Genomic DNA, 24102 nt, shown 5'->3' on the forward strand with positions numbered 1-24102 from the left:
TCAATGACCCTGGGTGGCTTACAATTAAAAGAAACAACATATATCAAAAAAATAATACAACCAACCAGAAGACCAACCCCATATCACCTCCTCCCCCCCCCCAAAAAACCCACATGGGACTTTGACCACCATTCTATTCCAAAGCCTGGAAAAACAATAAAGTTTTTAACTGTTCTTCTCCATCCAGGCCTGTGTAGCTGGCACTGGGCCAGGAATTCATCAGCATGATTTGGTCAACTTGGGGTTGAGATGCAAAACTGGGCATGACTCCAAACTGACAGAATGTGTTATCCAGCACTTTCATGTGGATGTTTAACAAGAGGGGAGAGAGTATTGAGCCCTGTGGCACCCCACAAGTGAAGGGCTGTGAGAATGTCCTCTCCTCCCATCAACACTGATTGAAACTGGGCACAAAAGTGGAAAACTATGGCAAAACAATGTCATCCATTCCCTTAAGCCATTCCCAAAGATACCACGATCAATGGTATCAAAAGCCGCAGATACAGGTCTATATAATCTGTTTCCTTCTGGGTCCTCTCGTGTCAGCCCTAAGAAGTAAACAAGATTAGGAAACTGACTCCACTAAAAGACTAGAACTCTGTTGATACAGGCTATACAGAATCTTGCAGATCTGCCTGTGTTTTCCCTCCCCTCCCTTTTATATCCCAGAAAGTCAGGGGAGAGCCAGTCTGAGTCTTTTTTAAAAATTTTCTCGCCACCCCCCATTAACACCTGCTTATTCTGCACCTGTTGTCCTAATGGCTTCTGGATATTTTATCCAAGGTTATCTCCATGGTTCCCTATACCCTCTCCAACATCTTTCCTAGAAAGGAGAGGCTGAAGACTGAATGAAAATTGTCCAGGATGATTGGTCCAGTGATGGCTTCTTAAGGAGAGGGCACACCACAGCCTCCTTCAAGGCTGAGGGAACCCACCCTCTCCTGTAAAAAAGCAGACACCACCACCCCCAGGCAGCCTCAATCATGCAGGAGGGCCCTGGGTTTAACAGACAGGTGGCTGAGCTCACAGATTGGAAGACTGCTTTATTCTCAAAACATCACTACACCTCCAAAAATACAGGAGCAAAATATTCAACATGACATCTTACATTATTATATGAAAAAAACAGCAGGTTTTTATAAAAACTTTCCCAGTTTTTATAGTGTCAGTTGCTTCCTATAATAATGCTGTGGCAAAGTATAATCTTGAGAAATCTTCAGATTTATTTTGTTTAAAAACTCTAATTTATTTACCAGATTCCACTGAATTGATACTATATAGTTAGGTCAAAATGAAAACAAAAATGATATACCCAATCAGTCTTTACATACTTTATTCCTGGAATCTTTAATTGTGGAAATAACAGTATGTTGTTCCTGTTGTTTCAATTTGAAATTCATTTAATAATTTTACTCAGTTTTTCACTTCATTGTCAATAATTGTCATTCTGTCAGATTGACACCTTCTTGTCAATAATTGTCATAATATGATTTAATGAATATTCAGTATTGTGAACCAAGTTGATTAATTTAGCACATATAAAAGCAACATATAATTCCAAATTGGGAGGGCTTATGTAGTCAAATATTTCTTAACCCTTTTTCCAAATTTGGCATTGTAATTCTTTTTTTTTCACAATGATTTTAAACTTTGACCAGGCCCTTAAACCAGGCCCTGGTTATGACCTGTAAAACCCTATATGGCATACGGGCCAGTTACCCAAGGGACCGCCTATCAGGTATCAGCCTGGCCCATGATTTTAAACTTTAATAGCATCACAATTATTAAATTTGCAGATGGTCTATTACATCAAAATAAATTTCCAAATCCTGTTTATCTGGTTTACAAAATACATGATGCATTAAATACCATTGTGAACCAAGTCACTCAGGCCCTAGTTGCTTCATAGCTTGACTATTGCAATGGGGTTGCCCTTGAAGACTACTCAGAAGCTTCAATTGGTTCAGAATGCAGTGGTGCAGGCAGTGATGGGCATGCCTCTGTGTGCCCACGTGACACATCAGCTTTGTGAGCGGCACTGGTTACCAGTATGCTTCCAGGTATGATTCAAGGCCCTGGTTATGACCTGGCATATGGCATAGGGGCCAGTTACCCAAGGGACCGCCTATCAGGTATCAGCCTGGCCAATTTCATCCAACAGAGTTGTTGTGCTCTGGTTCCCTTCAATTAAACTGTATCTTCTAGTGGGACCTAGGAAACTTCCTTCTCTACTGCGGAGCCTGCCCTCTGGAATGAGATTCCCCTGAGATCTGTGTGACTCCCACCTTGCTGGTATTCCAGAAAGCCTTAAAGACCAGGCTGTTCTCCCAGGCCTTGGGTTACAGTGGTTGGGGACCCTGCCACATTGTGTGAGGGTTGGTTAGCTGGATTTGCCATTGGTTCTTGCTGTTTCTTCTTTTATAATTATCATATTCTGTTTTTATTCAGTTGGTTTTATTGCATACTGCCCAGAGTTGGTTGGACCAGATGGTGTCTAAATCGAATAAGTTAAATACAGTAGGGCAAAAAAGTATTTAGTCAGCCACCAATTGTGCAAGTTCTCCCACTTAAAAAGATGAGAGAGGCCTGTAATTTTCATCATAGGTATACCTCAACTATGAGAGACAAAATGAGAAAAAAAATCCAGAAAATCACATTGTCTGATTTTTAAAGAATTTATTTGCAAATCATGGTGGAAAATAAGTATTTGGTCACCTACAAACAAGCAAGATGTCTGGCTCTCATAGACCTGTAACTACTTCTTTAAGAGGCTCCTCTGTCCTCCACTCGTTACCTGTAGTAATGGCACCTGTTTGACCTTGTTATCAGTATAAAAGACACCTGTCCACAACCTCAAACAGTCACACTCCAAACTCCACTATGGCCAAGACCAAAGAGCTGTCGAAGGACACCAGAAACAAAATTGTAGACCTGCACCAGGCTGGGAAGACTGAATCTGCAATAGGCAAGCAGCTTGGTGTGAAGAAATCAACTGTGCGAGCAATAATTAGAAAATGGAAGACATACAAGACCACTGATAATCTCCCTCGATCTGGGGCTCCATACAAGATCTCACCCCATGGGGTCAAAATGATCATAAGAACGGTGAGCAAAAATCCCAGAACCACACAGGGGGACCTAGTGAATGACCTGCAGAGAGCTGGGACCAAAGTAACAAAGGCTACCATCAGTAACACACTACGCCGCCAGGGACTCAAATCCTGCAGTGCCAGACATGTCCCCCTGCTTAAGCCAGTACATGTCTGGGCCAGTCTGAAGTTTGCTAGAGAGCATTTGGATGATCCAGAAGAGGATTGGGAGAATGTCATATGGTCAGATGAAACCAAAGTAGAACGTTTTGGTCTAAACTCAACTCGTTGTGTTTGGAGGAGAGAGAATGCTGAGTTGCATCCAAAGAACACCATACCTACTGTGAAGTATGGGGGTGGAAACATCATGCTTTGGGGCTCTTTTTCTGCAAAGGGACCAGGACGACTGATCCGTGTAAAGGAAAGAATGAATGGGGCCATTTATCGTGAGATTTTGCACGAACACCTCCTTCCATCAGCAAGGGCATTGAAGATGAAACATGGCTGGGTCTTTCAGCATGACAATGATCCCAAACACACCGCCCGGGCAACAAAGGAGTGGCTTCGTAAGAAGCATTTCAAGGTCCTGGAGTGGCCTAGCCAGTCTCCAGATCTCAACCCCATGGAAAACCTTTGGAGGGAGTTGAAAGTCCATGTTGCCCAGCGACAGCCCCAAAACATCACTGCTCTAGAGGAGATCCGCATGGAGGAATGGGCCAAAATACCAGCAACAGTGTGTGAAAACCTTGTGAAGACTTACAGAAAACGTTTGACCTCTGTCATTGCCAACAAAGGATATTTAACAAAGTATTGAGATGAACTTTTGATATTGACCAAATACTTATTTTCCACCATGATTTGCAAATAAATTCTTTAAAAATCAGACAATGTGATTTTCTGGATTTTTTCCCCCATTTTGTCTCTCATAGTTGAGGTATACCTATGATGAAACTTACAGGCCTCTCTCATCTTTTTAAGTGGGAGAACTTGCGCAATTGGCGGCTGACTAAATACTTTTTCGTCCCACTGTAACATAATTAAACTAGGACAAATGTTCTTTTAAAAAAAAAATTACTGAGAAATGATAGTACTTGCAATTCAAAACATCAAGGGAGGATACTGTTGCCTAGATGGCAATAATGTCACATCAGGTTTACCTCTTCCACTATAAAGACACAGGTAGTCCTCAACTTATGAAAGCAACTGCAACCAGAATTTCCATTGCTAAGTGTTGCAGTCGTAAAGTGCAACCGCACCACTTAGAGATGGCAATCCCTGTCAGAATTTATAAGTCAGAATTTATTTCCTTATTGTTTCCCAAATGACTACTTTCCTCTACAGGAAACTTCCTTTCCATTATTAATAATCTATCAACTTTAAGAGATGTGTACTAAATATTCCATAATATGTAATACTTTTTGCTTACCAGTAGAAGTTCCAGTCTTCATTTTCAGACACTGGGATCCATCCTCGCTTTTCAAAATTGTTTATTAGCACAGATTTCTCTATGTCAGTCACCCACTTTACTTTTCCTGCCATTATCCTAAAAAAGCAAATTGATTGACTTATTTTTTAAAAGTATAATTTGTAATATTTATTCATTTGAATTTTTTACGTGCCACAATTGAGAGACTGTGAAGCAAACAGGCATGTGATTATGGGAATTGCATAAGATCATATAAAATTAATTACGTGTATCTGTATCTATTCATTGATTATGCAAAAGCCTTTGATTGTGTGAATCACAACAAAATGTGGCAAATTCTTAAAGAGATGGGGGTACCAGACCACCTTACCTGTCTCCTGAGAAATCTGTATGCAGGCCAAGAAGCAACAGTTAGAACCGGTCACGGAACAACCGATTGGTTCAAAATAGGGAAAGGAGTACGACAAGGCTGTATACGGTCACCCTGCTTATTTAACTTATATGCAGAGTACATCATGAGAAATGCCAGGCTGGAAGAATCACAAGCTGGAATTAAGATTGCAGGGAGAAACATCAACAACCTCAGATATGCAGACGATACCACCCTAATGGCAGAAAGTGAAGAAGAACTAAAGAGCCTCTTGATGAGGGTGAAAGAGGAGAGTGCGAAAGCTGGCTTGAAACTCAACATTAAAAAAACTAAGATCATGGCATCTGGACCCATCAATTCCTGGCAAATAGAAGGGGTAGAAATGGAAGCAGTAACAGACTTCATTTATTTGGGCTCCAAGATCACCGCAGTTGGAGACTGCAGCCATGAAATTAAAAGACGCTTGCTCCTTGGGAGGAAAGCTATGGCAAACCTAGACAGCATATTAAAAAGCAGAGATATCACCTTGCCAACAAAGATCCGCATAATCAATTGATGCCTTTGAACTGTGGTGCTGGAGAAGACTCTTAAGAGTCCCCTGGACTGCTAGGTGGTCAAACCAGTCAATCTTAAAGGAAATCAACCCTGACTGCTCATTGGAAGGATTGATAATGAAGCTCAAGCTGAGATACTTTGGTCACCTAATGCGAAGACCCTAATGCAAAGACCCTTGGAAAAGACCCTGATGCTGGGAAAGATTGAAGGCAAAAGGAGAAGGGGACGGCAGAGGATGAGATGGTTAGACAGCATCAGTGAAGCAATGAGCATGAAACTGAGCAAACTCAGGGAGGCAGTGAAGGAGGCCTGGTGCGATATGGTTCATGGGGTCATGAAGAGTCGGACACGACTTAACGACTGAACAACAACAGTCTGTATCTATATTTTATAACTATATTAATATGATATACATTATTCAATTACACAATTACGCAATTATAAATATATGTACACACACACTTATATCAGTTTCAGTAATTTAAGTATGACTTATATATACAGGTAGTCCTTGCTCACCAACTGCTCATTCATGACTGTTCAAAGTTAAAACAGTGCTGGAAAAGGACATTTACAACCTGTCCTTAAAGTTGCAGCTGTCACAGCATTCCCATGGTCATGTGCTCGTGATTTGGGCGCTTGGCAACCGGCACGCATTTACAACAGTCACACCATCCTGCAGTCACATGATCGCCATTTGCGACCTTCACAGCCAGCTTCCAACAAGCAAAGTCAATGGGGAAGCCAGCAGAAAGTCGCAGTCATGTGACATCACACTTAACAACCGTGGGTGATTCGCTTAACAATTGCAGCCAGAACTGATGAAGTCAGGTGCAGTCATGTGACATTTCATTTTACAACCGCATTGCTTAGTGATGGAGTTGCCAGTCCCAATTGCAACTCTGCTAAATAGAAAATAAGGGTTTCTAGTATTAACTAATAATACCCCTTCAATATGATCATCTTTCCACATATTTGGAGGTATTAAACTTTTTCTGGGTATATCTCCTATTATATTATATATTATCATTAAATATATTATATTTTCTGGGTATATCTCCTATTATATTCTACCCAAGTTAGTAGATATAAAGCATAACCTGTAGAATGGAATATATCATTCACCTCAGTAATTATCATAGATTACCAAAATATTCTGCATAACATTTATTATAAACCAACTTCCCTTAAGCCTTCCTTTTATTTTATTTAAAGAAGTATATTTGCTTGGACCAGTTTTGACTTCACTAATACAAATGGTCTATTATATGAAATTCAACCTAGAAGCCTAAACTAAATATATACAACAGCATATAAACTATTTACATAATTTACTACAGGTAGTCCTCATTTAGCAACCATAATTGGGATCAGCAACTCAGTCGTTAAGTGAAACAGTTGCTAAGTGAAATCATGACTGTACTTATGCTCTTCAGCTTTCCTTTGCTTTACAGACTTGCAAAGTCATAAATGTGAGAACTGATTGTAAAGTTACTTTTTCATTATCGTAACTGCAAATGGTTGCTAAACAAGGACTACCTGTATGGAAAAGTTCATGTTAAATATTATACAGATTCCAAAAATAAAATTTATAATTTTTATTAAAATATTAAAATTTTCAGCTTGAAACATTTGGAAGATCTATCAGTCTCCTAAATTTGATTTGTCCCCAACCTGGTGCTACAGATGCTTTTGTACCCTATTAGGTATTTTGCACAGATAAATTATTGAGAAATAATTTATGGCAAGTCAAGACCCCTCAAGTCTCTCTGGCTAAACTGGGATTGTCCCCTAATGATGGTGACTGTAATTTATAAGACTTTCAACTTTGTCACTGAGCTTTTTGTTTAATATCTGTGTTTCAAATCTTTTTGAAAAAGATTTTGGCTGAATTAGAAAGTAAAGGAGACTTTGCAGACTCTGACAAAAGGCATCTCCCTTTTGAAATCTTGGCAAGTTTTAGGGTTAAACTTTGCAAATTTTAGGGTCAATTTATAGTAAACAGGGAACATCTTTTCCAGTTCTGGAAGCCATTAGACATATCTGGTAAGTGGAATAATCCTAATTTGAAAATAGCAGGGAAAATGTTTCATTGGAAGTTCTGGGCCAAGCAAGGGACAAATTATCCTACATCATTTGACTCATAATGGTTATTTTAAGGGGCTATGTAATAACTCTGATTTACCTGAATTGGCAGCATGAGTTACCTAGAATTCTAAGAGATGCCGTAGTTTGACTGAAATCAACAATTCAATTTTATATGAAAGTAAAAACAGGAGGAAGATTAACATTGGTAACGTATATGAAATGTGAAATGAGGAATTAGAACATCCAGTTTTGGAAAATCACTGGGTCCAAGTTTTAAGAAATGAGGGCTTTCTGATTCACATGAGCTGGTCATGTCCAGTCATGGCTCATTTTTTGTTTCAAATTATGACATATGTTAACATGGCCTTGGAAAAAATATACAGTAGTTAAAGGTTATAACTGTAATGTTGAATTATATTCCCAAAATATGAAATTTGACATTTTATAAGGAATTTTGCTTTTCTGGAGTCTGGGGTTTGGCAGAGTTATTTTACATAGCTGAAAAGAAATGTATATTCCTGCTGTTAAAGAATGGATTCAGAATATGTGTTCTTTATCAGTTTTTAAAACATCTTTATTTTCTAAAAAATAAGAAGGAAAAAATTTAGTAATAGTTTAACAAAGTTTAGATTAGGTCTAAATTTAATAATATTAAGTTTAAGGATCTCTCAAACATTATATGGATCCTTTTTTCCCCCTTCTCTTAAGTTAATTTTAATTACTGTAATGTAATTAAATGTAATTAATGTTATAGCAAACCACTTCCAAAAATCTTGCCAAGCAAACTACGGGAATTAGTCCAGGTAGTCACCAGGAGTCAACCCTGACTTGTAGGCACAAAAAAAGTAACTGAGTTTTTATTGTACTATCACTGATTCTTTTGCTTGTTATATGTCTGTAATAAAAAAAAAAAGTAAATAAACTCCCAGAATATCAAGTGTTTCAAACACCTCAGGTTATACTTATTATTAATTCTATTTAACATCACACAATTTTGAAATAAATTTCTCTTGCATTTAAAGTGTTTCTACCATACATATCCCCCCTTTTACAATTAGATTATATCCCCATATCTTGATATCTGATGCACACTTTACCCATTCTTATTTTTCCCCTTTTCAACTGGTATAAAAATGATTTAAATTATGCTGCAAAAGAATGTTGTAAGTCATACTTAAGCCTGCAATTCAAAACTTTCCAAAATATTTAGTACATTTTAAAATAATTACGGGCATATGTTTTCCAAGGGGCTTCGATATTATTACTATAAGTATATTATAAACCGTTTTGAAAATCTCAAAGATTCAGAAACATCCCATTTGCATGAGGAGTATTTAGAGAGAGAGGCAACTAAAAGGTTGGAAACCTTTTGGAAAGGTTGGAAAAGGTTGTCTATGAACCTCCACCACCACCCTCGCCAGATTTTCAGAGCGCATGACTACAACGCCCGCCTGGGTAAGACCTGAGTGGGGCAAAAGGTCGACAGACGCGGGAGGGACAAGGAGACCGCAACTAACTGCTGGGACCTCTTCTAAATAATCCCACGGCTTTCAACAGACAGCAGAGCGCCCCTTCCTCAGCGAGACCCAGAACACACCTAGCACCGCGAAGGCTCTGGCCCTGAGCGCAGCGTTCCTCGAGCTATGCTGGCTGAGGAATCCTGGGAGTTGAAGTCGCTTAAAGCCGCTCAGCTTGAGAAACCCTGCCTTAGGGATGACAGCCAAGAGCAAGGGCAAAAGAAACATAAAATATAAAAAATCATATTTTTAGAAAGGGATTGGTTTTATTGTTTAAATAAAGTCCTGTTACGTTATTACGTTCATCGCTTTGAGGTAAAATACGGAAGTCCTCCAAGCCGACCTCCTCCCCGGAGGCGGCCCCGGGAAAGGGCCTCGAGCTCACCGTCCCCAACGCAGCGGCGACGCTCCATCTGTTCGAGTCCCCGAAGCTCCTCCTGGGTCGGACGGCGCTTCCGTAGTGTTGCTGGGCAACCGGGACGCCGCGCGGCCTTCCCTGCCGGCCGAGCGAGGGAAGGCGGGAGTGGCCCCGGAAATCGCCGCTTTCTTGTTTGTTGGAGGTCGTTGAATACCATCCGTTAAAGATGCTTTGGGGAATCGTCGCCAATGTATTGTGTCAAACATTTCTTGCTGAAGGACAGCCGCCCTGGTGAACATCTTCCTTGCTGGTGTGACCTTCCTTGCTTCTAATTTGCATTTTATAGTTTTCTCATGTTCGGCGATGCTCAGAGCAGATTCAGATTTAGCAATAACAACCTTTTCTTGGTAAGTTGCAACCACGGTAGAAATCTTCCAAATCATGGTAAAAATCACCTACCTGCTTTTATTTTTTATTTTAAATGTTGTAATTACCTGTCCCAAAGCATTCTTATGGAAGGATATAATCGCATTATGGTCTTTGCTCCTGCCATCGATCAAGAAAATGTCCAGACTTTGCTATAAGTTTTTCCCAATGGACCGTCTGTGGAGCACAGTTTAATAGGCTGAATCTTTATTGATTTAAAAATCTCAACTTCTGTGGGATGAACTCTGGTCTTCAGTTTATTCTTTCTTGTTCACTGAGCCTTGCTTTTCTTATCAAGGAGAGAAGTAGCCTGTTTTGTGAAGGCAGAACAGTATGTTCCCCCTGTTTAAATTTGGGTTACAAACCATTAGAAACTGGAATTATAAATAATTTAAATGACAGAACACTATATTTACATTACTAGCTATAACAACTGATAAAATTTGTTTGCCACCAGTTAACAAGAGGATTTCACCTCCTATAGATTCCAGGGTGGAGTCTTCTACAGCAGATCAGTTAGCTGGCTGTAATTCATTCAAGGGAATAAAATCAAAGGATTGACTACAAATGCAAAGTGAGGCAGAGTTTAAGGCCTCCTCATACAATATTAGGGGTATGGGAGATCCAATCAAATATAAGAGAGTCCCTAAAGCAATACTTAGAGAAAACCCCACTGTTACACTGGGGTTTACACATGGCTGGGGCATAAAATAAAAAGGATACATTTTCCCATCCAACAATTGGTCAGCAACTCGTAGCTAGAGGATCTCCTAGGGCTAGGGGAGTTGTTTTAATTTTAAATAACACCCATTAACCTGCAAAATGTTAAAGCCGAGAAAGACCCCAGTGGTCAGTTCATATTTGTGAAAGGTATTTAAAATAACAAGGCCTTCCATTTATTGCCTTGATCAAAACCACATAAATTTCTATCTTCTCTAAATTGTCAAAATGTAGTGATGGTTATATTATTGTAGGTAGAGACTTTAATTGTGTTGCAGAGGCCAACATATATTTTAGATAAAAGCATGGCCCAAAATATACTCTACAGACAAAAACGTACATCATTAATGAAGCCTTTCACTCAATTTTCTGTAATTGATGTCTGAAAGAAAATTAATCCAACAGCTGTAGATTATACATATTAAGTCCCAAGATTTAAGACATATTCTAGAATTGATTATATATTAATTTCTGATTCTTTAAATTTATCAATAATTTCAGTCACTATTGGGTTTGTTGGCCTACCTGATCATGTTCCAGTATCTTGCTTCTTTCTAATCAGTTTCAGAATGGACTTACAAATGTGGAGATTAAATCCATTCATCTTAGATAAACCTGATACAGTGGACAGAATTAAAAATGCCATCTCACAAGTGACAATGCAAATACTGCTAGGACAATTACTGTATTTGGGATGTCATAAAGGTACTCTGAGAGGAGTTTGCATCAAAGAATACACCTTATTTAAAAAGAAAAAGGCAGGATATACTGCTAAACTTTCTTGTCAAATTAAAGAATTATAATCAACTCACAAAGAATCAGGGTCAAAGGCTATATATAAAAAATTCATTTAAAAAAGGAGAGAACTTGAAGCACTGGAATCTCAAAAGATAGCCACTAATTCAGTTTACATTAAACAGAAATTTTATGAACATGGGAACAAAAGCTAAACATTAATGACAAATAAACTAAAAGAAAAAGTAAAACATAGAGCCATATATTCAGTCAGAGCTGCTAGCAGCACTAGAATAACTAATAATCATGGAATCTGCAATTCTTTTGTTAATTTTTATTCTAGTTTATATACTGCAGACCACATGAATAATAAGGAAATTAGTAATTATTTGAGTAGCTGTGACATCTTACCACTGCAGTAGGGAAGAGTTAAACTCCCTTCAAAAAAGAAGACATTAATGAAATCTGAAGAGTCATAAATCACCTGGCCCCAATGGCTTCACAGCCTTGTTTTATAAGAAACTGGGAAGTAGCTTAATTCCAACATTAGTGACTCTTTTTTAAAATCTTATTTTAAGGGGGAGTTTTACCCTTATCTTAAGGGGGCTTCTGATCTTCTTTACAGCAGTTATAAGTACAGTTATAAATTTACCTCTTTCTCTAAAATTAGAACATGTCTCTCTATAATCTATCCTATCTAATCATTAAAACCATAAATCATAAGTTCATTTTTTCCTGTTTTCCGCAAAAAGTCCATAAGGGGGTTCCAGTCAGCAATAAACATAGATATTGTCTTTTCTCTAATCAAAGAAGTCAATTTGCCCATCTCAGCGAATTCCATCATCTTCACCAACCATTCCTCCATTGTAGGTATTGCCGAATCTTTCCATCTTTGTGCATAAACTAATCTTGCTGCAGTTACCATATTCAGCAACAGAGTTCCATGACTTTTTTCCAATTGTTTGTCTATCAGTTCCAAAAGAAAGACCTCTGGTCTCAATTGTATATTAATCATTAAAATCCTCTGAATTTGAATGCAAACTTTTCCAGCTTTTTAACATGTCCACCAAGCATAAAATGTCCCTTCTTGTTGTTCACATTTCCAACATGAATTTGAAGTGCCTTTATACATTCTAAGACAATTTTTCTGGTGACACATACCAACTTCATCTTTTTATAAAAATTCTCTTTAAGATCATAACATAGTGTAAATTTCAATCCTTTCAACCACATATTTTCTCATTATTCCATCTGTATATTATAACAAAAAAACTATCTCACTTTATCATACATTCTTTCACTTATTCTTCTGTTTCAAATTTCAACAGAAGTTTATACATTTTAGCAATTGCATGTTCATCATTTGTATATAATTCCATTTCAAACTCACAATGTTCAAAACCATAAACTCTTTTGTCTACTTTAAATCTTTCTAATAACTGTAAATAAGAAAACCATTAGCAGCTATGTCCTCTGCCACCAGCTCTTCTCTCGATTATATTTTGTATTCTCCTTGACAAAATTCTATTCTCTCACAATGTTAACCATTTGTGTTTGCCTATTATTTCTCATCTATAAAATTGTTTCTAGTGCTGAGACCCATAAAAACATTTTTGGGCACGGCCTGGGTGTATATCTGTTCTATATTCTCAATATGGCACATCTAACATCATGATTTTTAAAATCCACATTAACCTTTGTTGTACCACAGATACCCATGCCACCCAAATCTCAGGTCATGTCATTCTAACTCCATCAGTGCCTTCCATTTCTCAGCAGCACCCTTTCTTTCATCCAAATCAAACAGCAAGCTGCAAAATACAATTTCAAATCAGGTAAACCTAATCGTCCTCTTTCCTTTGCATCCTATAACACCTTATATTTAACACATGTTTTTTCCCATGCCACACAAATTTAGATATATCCTTTTGACATTTGGTTTAAATGGTGCATCAGTTGTCAAAACAGGTATTGTCTGAAACAAAAACATCATTCTAGGCAGGATATTAATTTTTATCATAGAAATTCTCCCCAGCAATGACAATTGTAGTTTCTCTCATCTTAACATATCTTTTTTAATTTCATTCCATGTCTTAACATAATTATTTTGAAATAACATATAATTCATATTTGTCATAGTGATACCCAGATATTTTACTTTCTTCTCAATCTTGAAACCCATTTTCTTCATCAATTTTGTTTGATCTTCTATTTTCATGTTTTTTGTTAGCATCTTCGTCATCTGTCTGTTAAACCTGCTAATGCACCAAATTCTTTTAGTTTTCCCATTAATGTTTCAATTCCTTTTAAAGGATCTTCCAAAACCAACACCAAGTTGTCTGCAAAAGCCCTTAACTTACAAGTTTCTTTTTTAATTTTTATTCCCACAATTCTCTCATCTTGTCTCATATCTCTATCCAGTATTTCAAGAACCAAAATAAACAAGAGAGGAGACAGTGGACATCCCTGCCTTGTTCCTTTTTGTATCTCATAAGGCTTTGTTAGATCTCCATTAACAATTATTTGTGCTTTCTGTGAAATATAAATCGATCTTACCAATTTAATAAAGTTCTCTCCAAAGTTCATCTTCCAAAACTTTGAACAGGAAAGCCCAGTTCAAATTGTGAAAGGCCTTCTCAGCATCTAAGAAAATCAATGTGGCTTGTTTTTCATTATGTGCTCCAAATATTCCAAATGTCCAACACATTTCTAAGATTGTCCTTTACCTATGTTTTAGGTAAAAACCCACATTGATCCTCATGAATAAATTATTGCAAAATTATTTTCAGTCTATCAGCCAGTATTGTTATAAACAACTTGTAATAATAATAATAATAATAATAATAATAATAATAATAATAATAGCCTTTCTTGTTAAAGTCAAATCTTGTCCCTCTTTAGGTATTAGTGCTATATTGGCCTCTTTCCAACTGTCTGGCATCTTTCCTCCCTGTAAGATAGAGTTTACTGTGAGACAACAGGCAGAAACTTTATTTCACTCATTGACCAATAAAAATACATTCTATAAAACAAACAAAGCAAAATTATCCCCTAACTTCAATAACTGTTAGCAACCATTTGTGGGTGAAGCTTACACATAATGTAGTAGAACTTTGCCATTTTTAGGGAAATACATTTATCTTGGTGGTTTACATTACATTACATTTCAGATTTATCTCCGCCCATCTCCCCCGATGGGGAACTCTGGGTGGCTCACAAAGTACACCTTAACTATTACAATTACAATTACACCTATTCTAATATAACTACAGTACAACCCTATTCTACTGTGGCCAGCAGCGGTCACAAGGGAGTCAGCTCATCTGGGCTTTCTTCCACCAATTATCTTTTTCATCCGTTGCATTAGTCACATCCAGCGTTCCGGCGTTTGTTCTTTCCGCCGATCAGGTCCAGCACCAGTTCCAGCTTCCCCGCACAGGTGCTGCCAGTTCCTCCCACCGAAAAGGGAGTACCTATTTATCTACTTGCAGATGGAATTGCTTTCGAATTGCTAGGTTGGCAGAAGCTGGGATGAGTGACGGGAGCTCACCCCGTCACACGGAGCAGGCTCGAACTGCTGGAGTGCCAACCATTTCTGGCCAGCAAGCTCCAGCATCATTAAGCCCCTGTGCTACCGCGTTTAACAGGGAATGCAAATAAAAATGATCAGAATGCCCAGGAAATTTAAATAAAAGGGGGATAATCAACTCATGAATATCCCTGTAGAACTGACAATACAAAAGAACATGGGCTGTGGTTTCTATGGCACCCATGTCACGGGCAATATCGGGTTTCATATGGGGTTTTCCTATACTTCCCTTCCAAAACAACTGTGGGGAGGACATTAAATTGGGCTAGAAATAAGGCTCTCCTGAATTTGGGGACTATAATATGATAGAAATACGAAGCTGGTTTGGGCACTAAGATTTGGTTATTAGCAATTATGAGAAAATGCAGCAGTTTCTCTTTGGCCTTCTATATCTAAGATCCTTTACCGTAACATTGATGTAGCTTGATCTACTCTAGGGTTAAAATGGCATCACTGGAGAAACCAGAGAGACTCAGTTTCTTTTGAATAGCTATTTCCCAAGAGGATTTGAAGTTATCTGCCAATATTAGATGGGTCAGTCCACTGGGGTTGTTCTGTAATTTTAACCAGTAGGTAAAGATATTTATCCAGAGATTAGATTCAAGTTTACTGACTCCTTCTCATCGAAATACAGCATTTGAAATACAGCAAGTAACCTGGAAGATGTTTCTTAGAAATTTTGTTTGTATTCTTTCTAAGGTAACCATGCTATTATATGGTCCCAACTGAGCCTCATATACCAATTGTACTCGGGCTTTAGCTGCAAACAACTTAATTGGAGCAGATAAACTGCAGCAGGGATAAACTGTTTTCCTCTGGAAAAATAATAAGTTTGGATAACTGATGCAGATCTCTGTGCATTACGAGAAACATAGTCCAGGTGGGCATTTTGGCTTCCTGAAGCTTGAAAAATTATCTCTAAATATCTAAATATCTTAACCTGCTCAATGGGCTGCCCACCTAAGTTCCAACTTCTCTGTTTTGGGTGTTTGGAAAAAATAACTATCTTAGTGTTGGTGTAATTTATTATTAGTTCCTCCTCAGTACAGTAATGCAGAAGTGATCTCAGAGCTTTTTTGAGGCCAATAGAAGTTAATGACAGAATTACTGAATCATCTGCATACAGTAATAAGTTGAGATTTAGGAGGATGAAAAGCAGAGCTACTTAGATGAGGGACCAATGAGTTTATACAGTAGTTGAATAAAACTGGGGCCAATACACATCCTTGTCTGACTCCCCTCCTTACAGGTATTTCCTTTGTGACATGTCTTTGATTACTGCACCTAACCTTCAGTCTTGTATTCTTCTGTATTTAATAAGCAGCTGGAGTAAACATTTGTCAATTATGGTATTTTTAAATTTATCCCACAGTTTAGCTCTAGGTACTGTGTTGAAACCTGACCTAAAGTCAATAAATGCTGCATAAAGGGATTGTCCTGATTTGTGGAGGTACTTTTCTATTAGATGTTGCAGCACCAAAGCATGGTCTAACATTGACTGACCTGCTCTAAATCCAGCCTGTTCATCCATCAGAATGTCTTCAGATTCAAGCCAATTAATTAGTTTCTCCTGTTTAGTTTAGCATATATTTTGCTAATCTGACTTAACAAACTGATTGGGCAGTAGTTAGCTGGATCATCTCTCTTGCCCTTCTTATATAATGGTATTATAATAGCCAAGCCCCAGTCCTTTGGTATCAGGGCCGAATGATCTATTACTGTGAAAAGTGAAGCTAGCACTGGAATCCACCATTCCAAATTGTTTTTTGTTACTTCATATATAATAAGATCTGAACTGGGGGCTTTCCCTGGTTTGAAGTTTTAATTATATTTCTGATCTCTGAGCATGAGACCGGGGCCAATGGGGAAGAGAGGCCACATCCAACTCCAAATCTGCTAGGAAATTCTCCGCTTGACCATATAGGGTGACAAAATGGCACTCCCATATGCTGGCCAGTATATGCAGCAAAGAGCTATAAATATTGTTAGAAAAAGATGAGGCTACCAACCTCTAGAAGATGGCAGGGTTTTTTGCACCGGCAGCTGCTATCAAGCGTTGCCAGGATACCCCCATAGCGTTCTTTTTTTTTTTTTTTGGACAAATTAACTGTTTATACTGTTTTTTCAATGTCACTAACTCAGAAATTGAACAAGAACCAGAATTCTCTTTATATAATTTAAAATAGCAATTTAGAGAATTCCAAGCTTCATGGCATTCGTGGTTGAACCAAGCATGACATGTTCTTGGATTGTGCCTAATTATAACAGATTGGGGAGCTGTTAACAGTGATTGAAATAGTTTGGTTAAGTTATTGAAATTAACCAATACGATGTCATCTAACTTACTCTCCACTATTGCTGAATAAAGAGACTTGGCTAGTTCGTTTCTAACAAAGTTAGTGATTATTGCTGCTTGCTGAGATGTCCATTCAGCACGAGTGGGACAAAGGTTATCAGCCACTGTTGCAATGTGGCAAGAAAGTAAAAACAACCTATCAAAGATTTTTAGGCACAGAATAACTTTCAGGTCAACTGACAATTACAAACTTAGATAGATAGGGAATTAAGCTCTGAGAGATCCCAACATAATCTAACAGGGAAGGCTTGATACCAGCTCAGTGGGTATACTCAGCTGGGTAACCATCACTAATAGACCCGTTTAAAATTACTAAATTCAGTTTTGTAAAAGTTCGAACAAGGCAAAGCCCTCTATAATCACTAAATACATACCTAGACTGGTGGCATAGAATAGGGGGTGTTATTGCAGAGGATAAAGGCTGGTAGTGAAATTTAGCAAAAAGTGATCTGTTGTTTGCTCCAATTCTTGCATTAAAATCACCAGCCAATATTAAATGTGCTACAAGGAATGCAACCACTAAATCTTCCACATGGGTATCTTTTTTATCCCATATACTGTATGTCTTATCTGTGATCATATGCACAGGGGTGGAATGTACACATTAATCCAGTGGTTCCCAACCTTTTCTATGCCCTCCACCCCTATGAAATGTTTGATTAATGTTTGCACCCCCTACAAAAGTAATATCACATTTGAAGATGAAGAAGTCTAATTTCTAATGCAGGTGAACAAATTGAATTTTAAAAAATAAGCTTTTAACTCAGTGCATAAAATTGTTGCATCCTCTGAAATTTCATCTCGCACCCCCTGGGGGTGTGGGCACCCCAAGTTGGGAGCCCCTGCATTAATCAAAAGTAACTGACTCCTCTTGAATTGAAGTAGAACTGCCAGTGCATACCAGTCTAGTTATTTGAACCTGTAATGAGGTAGATATTAAAATACCTAAATCCCCACAAAGCCTCCCACATCCTGCACCAGCCACAGCTTCCAGTGCGATTGTCTTGAACCCTTCTGCTAACAGATCACCCATGTGCCATGTTTCCTGGAAAAAAAAACTATGTCAGAGCTGGAGATATATGCCAGAAATGATAGATCTCTACTCCTGGATTTCCACCCTGTAATATTCCAGGAAATGAAAGACAGGGGGGCAATATTGGTTCAATGTCAGTATTGCTGTGAGACTTCCTGGGAAACACGGGGGCGGGGGGCGCAGTTATATCCCGCAACTCCTGCACTGCCAACTGCTGCCCTGAAACAGCCTATATCAAATGTCTGAGTGCCCTTTAGTGTAGCTAGGATAGAGCTCTGTTGATCTGCAATCTCTATAGTTTGTGGGGCTGAGTTCACATCTCCCGATGGTATGTTTGAATCTTCAGTGATGCAACCTGGTTCTCTGCCTGACTGCCTACCTAACCCTAACCCTAACTTCTGACAAAAGTTTTACTTGCGTCCCAAACAATCCTTAAATCAGTACCTTTGTCTAAATTATTTTCAAGAAATTCTTTTAATTTCTTTTTACAAACCTTTACTATTGTTTCTTTCTGTAACAACATTGCATTTAGTCTCCATCTAAAAGAACTGGATTCCCTTTTATAAACCAAACTCACAGGATTATGATCTGAAAAAGTCTTTGGTAATATCTCTATTTTAGAAACCTTAGTAGCCAAATTCTCTGAAACCAATATCATATCTATTCTTGAAAAGGATCTATGTCTTTCAGAAAAGTAGGTGTACTCTCTTTAATTGCTATTTTTCTGTCTCTATATGTCCACAAGCTCTAAATTCTCCATTGAATCAAAGAAAACTTTTGGTAATTTGCCTTGAGTGATTTTAATATTTTGCTCAGAAGTTCTGTCCAGTTGTGTGGAGATCACTCCATTCCAATCCCCCATCAAACACCAATTTTCATAAGCGAAACCGATTAGTCTCTCCGTAAGTCCTTTATAAAACAGTACTTTACCCTCATTTGGAGCACAAATTCCCAATATCAAAGTCTTAGTCCCATGCAAATTAACTTCCACCCCAACAAATCTACCATGCTCATCAGTCAATACAAGTTCTGGTTTTAGTTGGAATTTTATATACAAAACAACTCCATTTTTTTCATTCTTGCTGAAATAAATTCTTCACCCAAATTTTTATAAATCAAATATTTTATGTCCTTTTTTCTAATATGCATCTCTTTTAGGCAAATTATGTCTTGTTTTAATTTTTTTTTCAAATAATGATTTTTTTCTCTTTTGAGGAGTATTTGCTCCATTTATATTCCATGTTAAACATTTGCAATCCATAATCAAGCCAAAAATTTAGAAAAGTCAATACCTATAGTGCCTAATTCAGTATCATTCCTTTCAGTTCCCTGTTGTACCTGTTGAAGTTTTTGTGTAGTCTCAACTGACACCTCCATTTGGAACTCCTCCAATTCCTCTTTAAATTTTTCTAGAAATTCCCTCGCCTTCTGGATAGAATTCAGTTGAAACCTCTGCTGTTTAAAAGTAAAAATCACACCTTCCAATTTATCCCATAGAAATGGAATCTTTTTCTGTTTTAATCTATCAGTCAAAAAAGAATATTCTTTTCTCTTAGCAAGAATCTAATAAGAATTTCTTTAAGAGCACTTACATTTACAACTGTATTATCAATCTTCAGTCTTGTATTAACATGCTGCTACAAGACTTGATCTCTTATCTTCTTCCTGACAAAGTGCACCAAGATATGCCTTGGAATATTACTTATTCTCACAAATCTTGTAATTATTCTATATACCTTATCAATTTCTGCCTCTGTATCCTCCTCATCCAAATCCAAAAAAATTGCTAAAGTTTTAATAACCTTTTCTCTAATATCTTCACCAGAATCCTCTGGAATTGCTCTAAATCTCAAGCAAAATTCCTTCTCTCTCAGTTCCAGTAATGCCAAAATTATCTAATTCTCTTTCCAGCTCTCTGTCCATAACTTCTGTCTCCAGAATTTCCACTTTGTCATTAATTTGTTTTACATCTCTAGAACTTGTTTTACAGAGCTTTCCATCTTCTTCTTTCATCTCATCTTTCATCTTTACAAGTCTTTCATCCATTCATTTTTCAAAAGTTATCAGTTTAGTATCCAGTGATTTAGTCAGTTTAGTATCAAGTGATTCAGCTAACATTTTCTGAAGTAAATCTGGTATAATTCCACTCTCTGCAAGTTGCTCTAACAATCATCTCCTCCCCTCTACTATTTTTGCCACTTTTCTGGTGGTTGCCATTGTAATATTGTAATCCAAAAGTGAAAGTGTCTCAATTGCAAGGGAAAGAGTAAAAGGCAAGCTTCCCCCCCACCCCTCTTTTTCCCCCTGTTTGTCTTTCTGTGCCCTTAATACTTTCATCTCAAATGGCACACTGTAGTTACAGTCAACATCACAATCTGGCTCATATTACCTTTATATTTTGTTTTGTAAAATCCACCAATTGTCTGTACTCTTTAATAATAAACAAAAAACATTCCCATGAAGGTCTGGTACATTTGTCTATTTTAATTCCAATTTATTCAAAATAACAAGATTTAAAGATTTTTACAGCTTAGTTTGGCAGGAAGACTCTTCATAGGATACTACACTCTGACCAAACAGGATTTATTAAGGGCAGACAGATTGCAGATCCAATTTACTGCATTCTGAATTCCTTGCATTGCAAAAGGTCTCTTAGCAATTCTTACCTTAGATAGTTTTAAGACTTTTGATCGACTGCAGTGGCCCTACTTAATTACATTGGTGGAACATCTTCAAATGAGAACTGGATTCATTAATATTCTTTAAAAAATCATGGCAAATCCTTTGCAACAATTCAAATAAATCTCTGGAACACTGAATTGTTTGCCAATTGTTTAACAAAGCAGGGATGCCCACTGTCTCCCTTGTTATTTGCACTTGCCATTGAACCTGTAGCTCAAGTTATTAGATATGACCAACTTATCAGAGGCCTTTTAATCAACAAAACTGAATAAGATCTGTCCCCATGCAGATGACATAGCCCTAATATTAGCAGACCCTATCTATGCAGTTCCTAAGCTACAAGAGGAATTGGCAAAATTTGAGGCTGTAGCTGGCTTCAAAATAAAATTCTCAAAATTGGAATTATTATGTTCTAGAGTTGGGCCAGAATTTCACAAACTTTTGAAAATCCTTGGTATTCCAAAAATTGCCAAAAATATGGTATTTGGGAGTCACTATTTCAAAAAAAAACAAAACAAAAACCCTATCTCAGCTTTGTAAATTGAACTTTGCCCCTGTAATAAAATCTATTAAAATGAAAATGGGGGAATATAAAGTTATCATGGCTCAAAAAAATTGCAGCCACTAAGATGCTTTTACTCCCTAAATTATTATTTTTATTTCAAGTTTTGCCAGTTCATTTATCTTGATTAATTCTTTGATGATGACATACATTGTTTATTAATTTTATACTCCCTGGGAAAAGATTGAGGCTTTGTAAAAAAAAAAAAGTGTTATATTTTAAAACAATGGGGGGGGGTTGGAATTCCAAATTTATCTTTTTATTATGAGGCTTTCCACTTACAAAATATCATATGGTTATTAGCAGAGATGGAAACCAACATCTGGGTTGAAATGGAAGCCCCAGAAGAATACTGTTGTCCCAGGAAACTTCTGGGTTCGTGGACCTGGCATGCCATGCCCAATTAAACATGCAAAGTGGAAATCTCTTTAATAACTTTATTCTGCAGAGTAAAGGGCACTAGCAAATTAGTTTTCAAGGCAAGCACAGTGCTCCATGCAAATCATTGGGTTTTTAAACAGCTACAATCAGAAAATCATTACATCATAGGCTAATACAATTTTATTGGTATACACAGTTAAAACACTCCTAAGAAGGTGGATACTAATACCCAGAGGGTGGGCACCGGTTGTTGCTAAGGGAAACATGAACTGAGCTAGCCAGTACCTTATCTATCTAAGTTACTAGTGCTTCCTGCTGCACTCCATTCTCCAAGGGAGAGCTTTTACTTCTCTCTCTCTAGCTGATACAGGCACAATACACAAAGAGAAGGCAATTCAAACACAGTTTGCAACTTAATTATCTGCTCAGCAACTAGTGAAGGACAATTCTGGAGCCATACATAATGTTCTGCTGTCTTCTTTAAATTAACCCTACAATCACAATTTCTTCAGTACCACTGAGATACTAAAAACTCCTTATTCCTACCAAGCACTGGCTGAAAGCAACTGACAATCCTTTTTTGAGTGCTAATTTAAAATCTGGGTGAAATGGCTCAAAACTTTAGCTCCCCCTTATTCTCCTCTTATTTCTATTTTTAGCCATCCTAAATTCCCTATATCTATTACCATATTTTATAGATAAGAGATTAATCAGAAATTATACAGACTGAAGAATTTTTATCATTCTGGGAATCCTGTTAATTTAGAGCTGATAATTAATGAATAAACTTCTACAAAATGCACTTGGCTATTTCAATTACAGTTTAGATCCTTCTTAATTGAGAAATAAAAGCTCAAGCAAACAGACCTTTGACAAACTTTGAAGCAGTGGTATTGAATCTTTTAGATTCAGCTAAAGGATTTATCTCTAAATTATATAATATTTTCACAGAACAAAAACACCAGCCTCTAAATGGTTTGAAAATGGCTTGGGAAAAAGATTTCCAATAAAACATTAAGAATCAAGAGTGGAATAAAATATGAAAATGGAATGGAAACCAGTGTCATTATCCTCAGCCCAAATTAAAGAAAATTTTCTGTATATATTTTTAGAGTCTAACACAAATATTTACTCTAAAGAATTAGTGGTATTTTTTGTTGACTGCTACTAGAATGTCCATAGCTAAACACTGGAAAGATAAAACTATGGCATTGGAACCCTGGTACCCACATGTTTGGCATATTGTCATATTGAGATATTTACCTACCCTCTTCATCTATGTTCTGGTCAAGCTAAAGTTAAAGCCTTCTCAAATATATGTCTGATTTTATATCTTGCACTAACCAGGGAAACCAGAATCCATTGCAGCAGTACTACACAACACAACCAACCTAGCCAGATATACTAAGATCGAAATACCCAGAATCATGGATCTTATCAACCTCTGCCTCACTACCTATTTTCAGTTTGATGGACAAATATACCAACAAATCAGAGGAACACCCATGGGATCACCACTCTCAGGATTCATAGCAGAGAGTGTAATACAGCATCTAGAAAGCATAGCACTTTGAGTTGATCTGGTATGCAGACAACACCTTTGTCATAATACAAAAGGAACAACTAGAGAAGACACATGAAACAATCAACAATGAAATTCACAAAGGAAGAAGAAAATAATACACTACCCTTCCTGGATATCAGCAGAGGAAATTATGGCAAACCCACACTAACCAAGTGCTCCATTACCAAAGTAACAACCCAACCTCCCACAAGAGGAGCTGTGTAAGAATATTATTCAGATAAGCACGAACGCACTGCAGCAACTCAGAACAGCAGAAAGAGAAAACAGACCACCTATACAACATCTTCCAACAAAATTATACCCACACAACTTTATCCAAAAGTGCCAGACCACTCAACCCACTACAGCACAACCAACACAAACTATGAAAAAGATCGCACTGCCATACATCAGAAACATCTCAGAAATAACCAACAGACTATTACAACCACATGGCATCGCCGTAACACACAAACCAAATAAAGCGCTCCAAAACTTCTTAAGTAAACCAAAAGACCCAGTAGCCCAAGAACAAAAAACAGGAGTCATCTACAACATACAGTGTAAGGACTGTAACAGCCACTATGTAGGATAGACAAGCAGAAGACTAGCAGACCGCATCCATGAACACCAACTAGCAGTCAGAAGACA

The 24102-nt window shown here is 37.5% G+C and overlaps 1 protein-coding gene across 6 annotated transcripts in view; it reads right to left on the reverse strand.

The window, feature by feature from the left end:
• TTLL1 (TTL family tubulin polyglutamylase complex subunit L1) overlaps nucleotides 1-24102 on the reverse strand; it is a 54080-nt gene that overhangs the window by 25847 nt on the left and 4131 nt on the right. The window contains exons 1-2 of one of the 6 annotated variants that reach the window (XM_088141589.1): nucleotides 9431-9489; nucleotides 4516-4632 (exon numbers count right to left, since the gene is read on the reverse strand). In XM_088141589.1, the coding sequence (XP_087997715.1) occupies nucleotides 4516-4628 (113 nt within the window). In that variant the 5' untranslated portion in view covers nucleotides 4629-4632; nucleotides 9431-9489. The other 5 variants (XM_025174893.2, XM_025174892.2, XM_025174895.2 and 2 more) reach the window with 5 other exon arrangements.

This window comes from Python bivittatus, unplaced genomic scaffold, assembly GCF_059951505.1.
Source record: "Python bivittatus isolate LINGU-HERP-01145 unplaced genomic scaffold, Pbiv_v1 ctg000330_np1212, whole genome shotgun sequence".
Lineage (NCBI taxonomy): Eukaryota > Metazoa > Chordata > Lepidosauria > Squamata > Pythonidae > Python > Python bivittatus.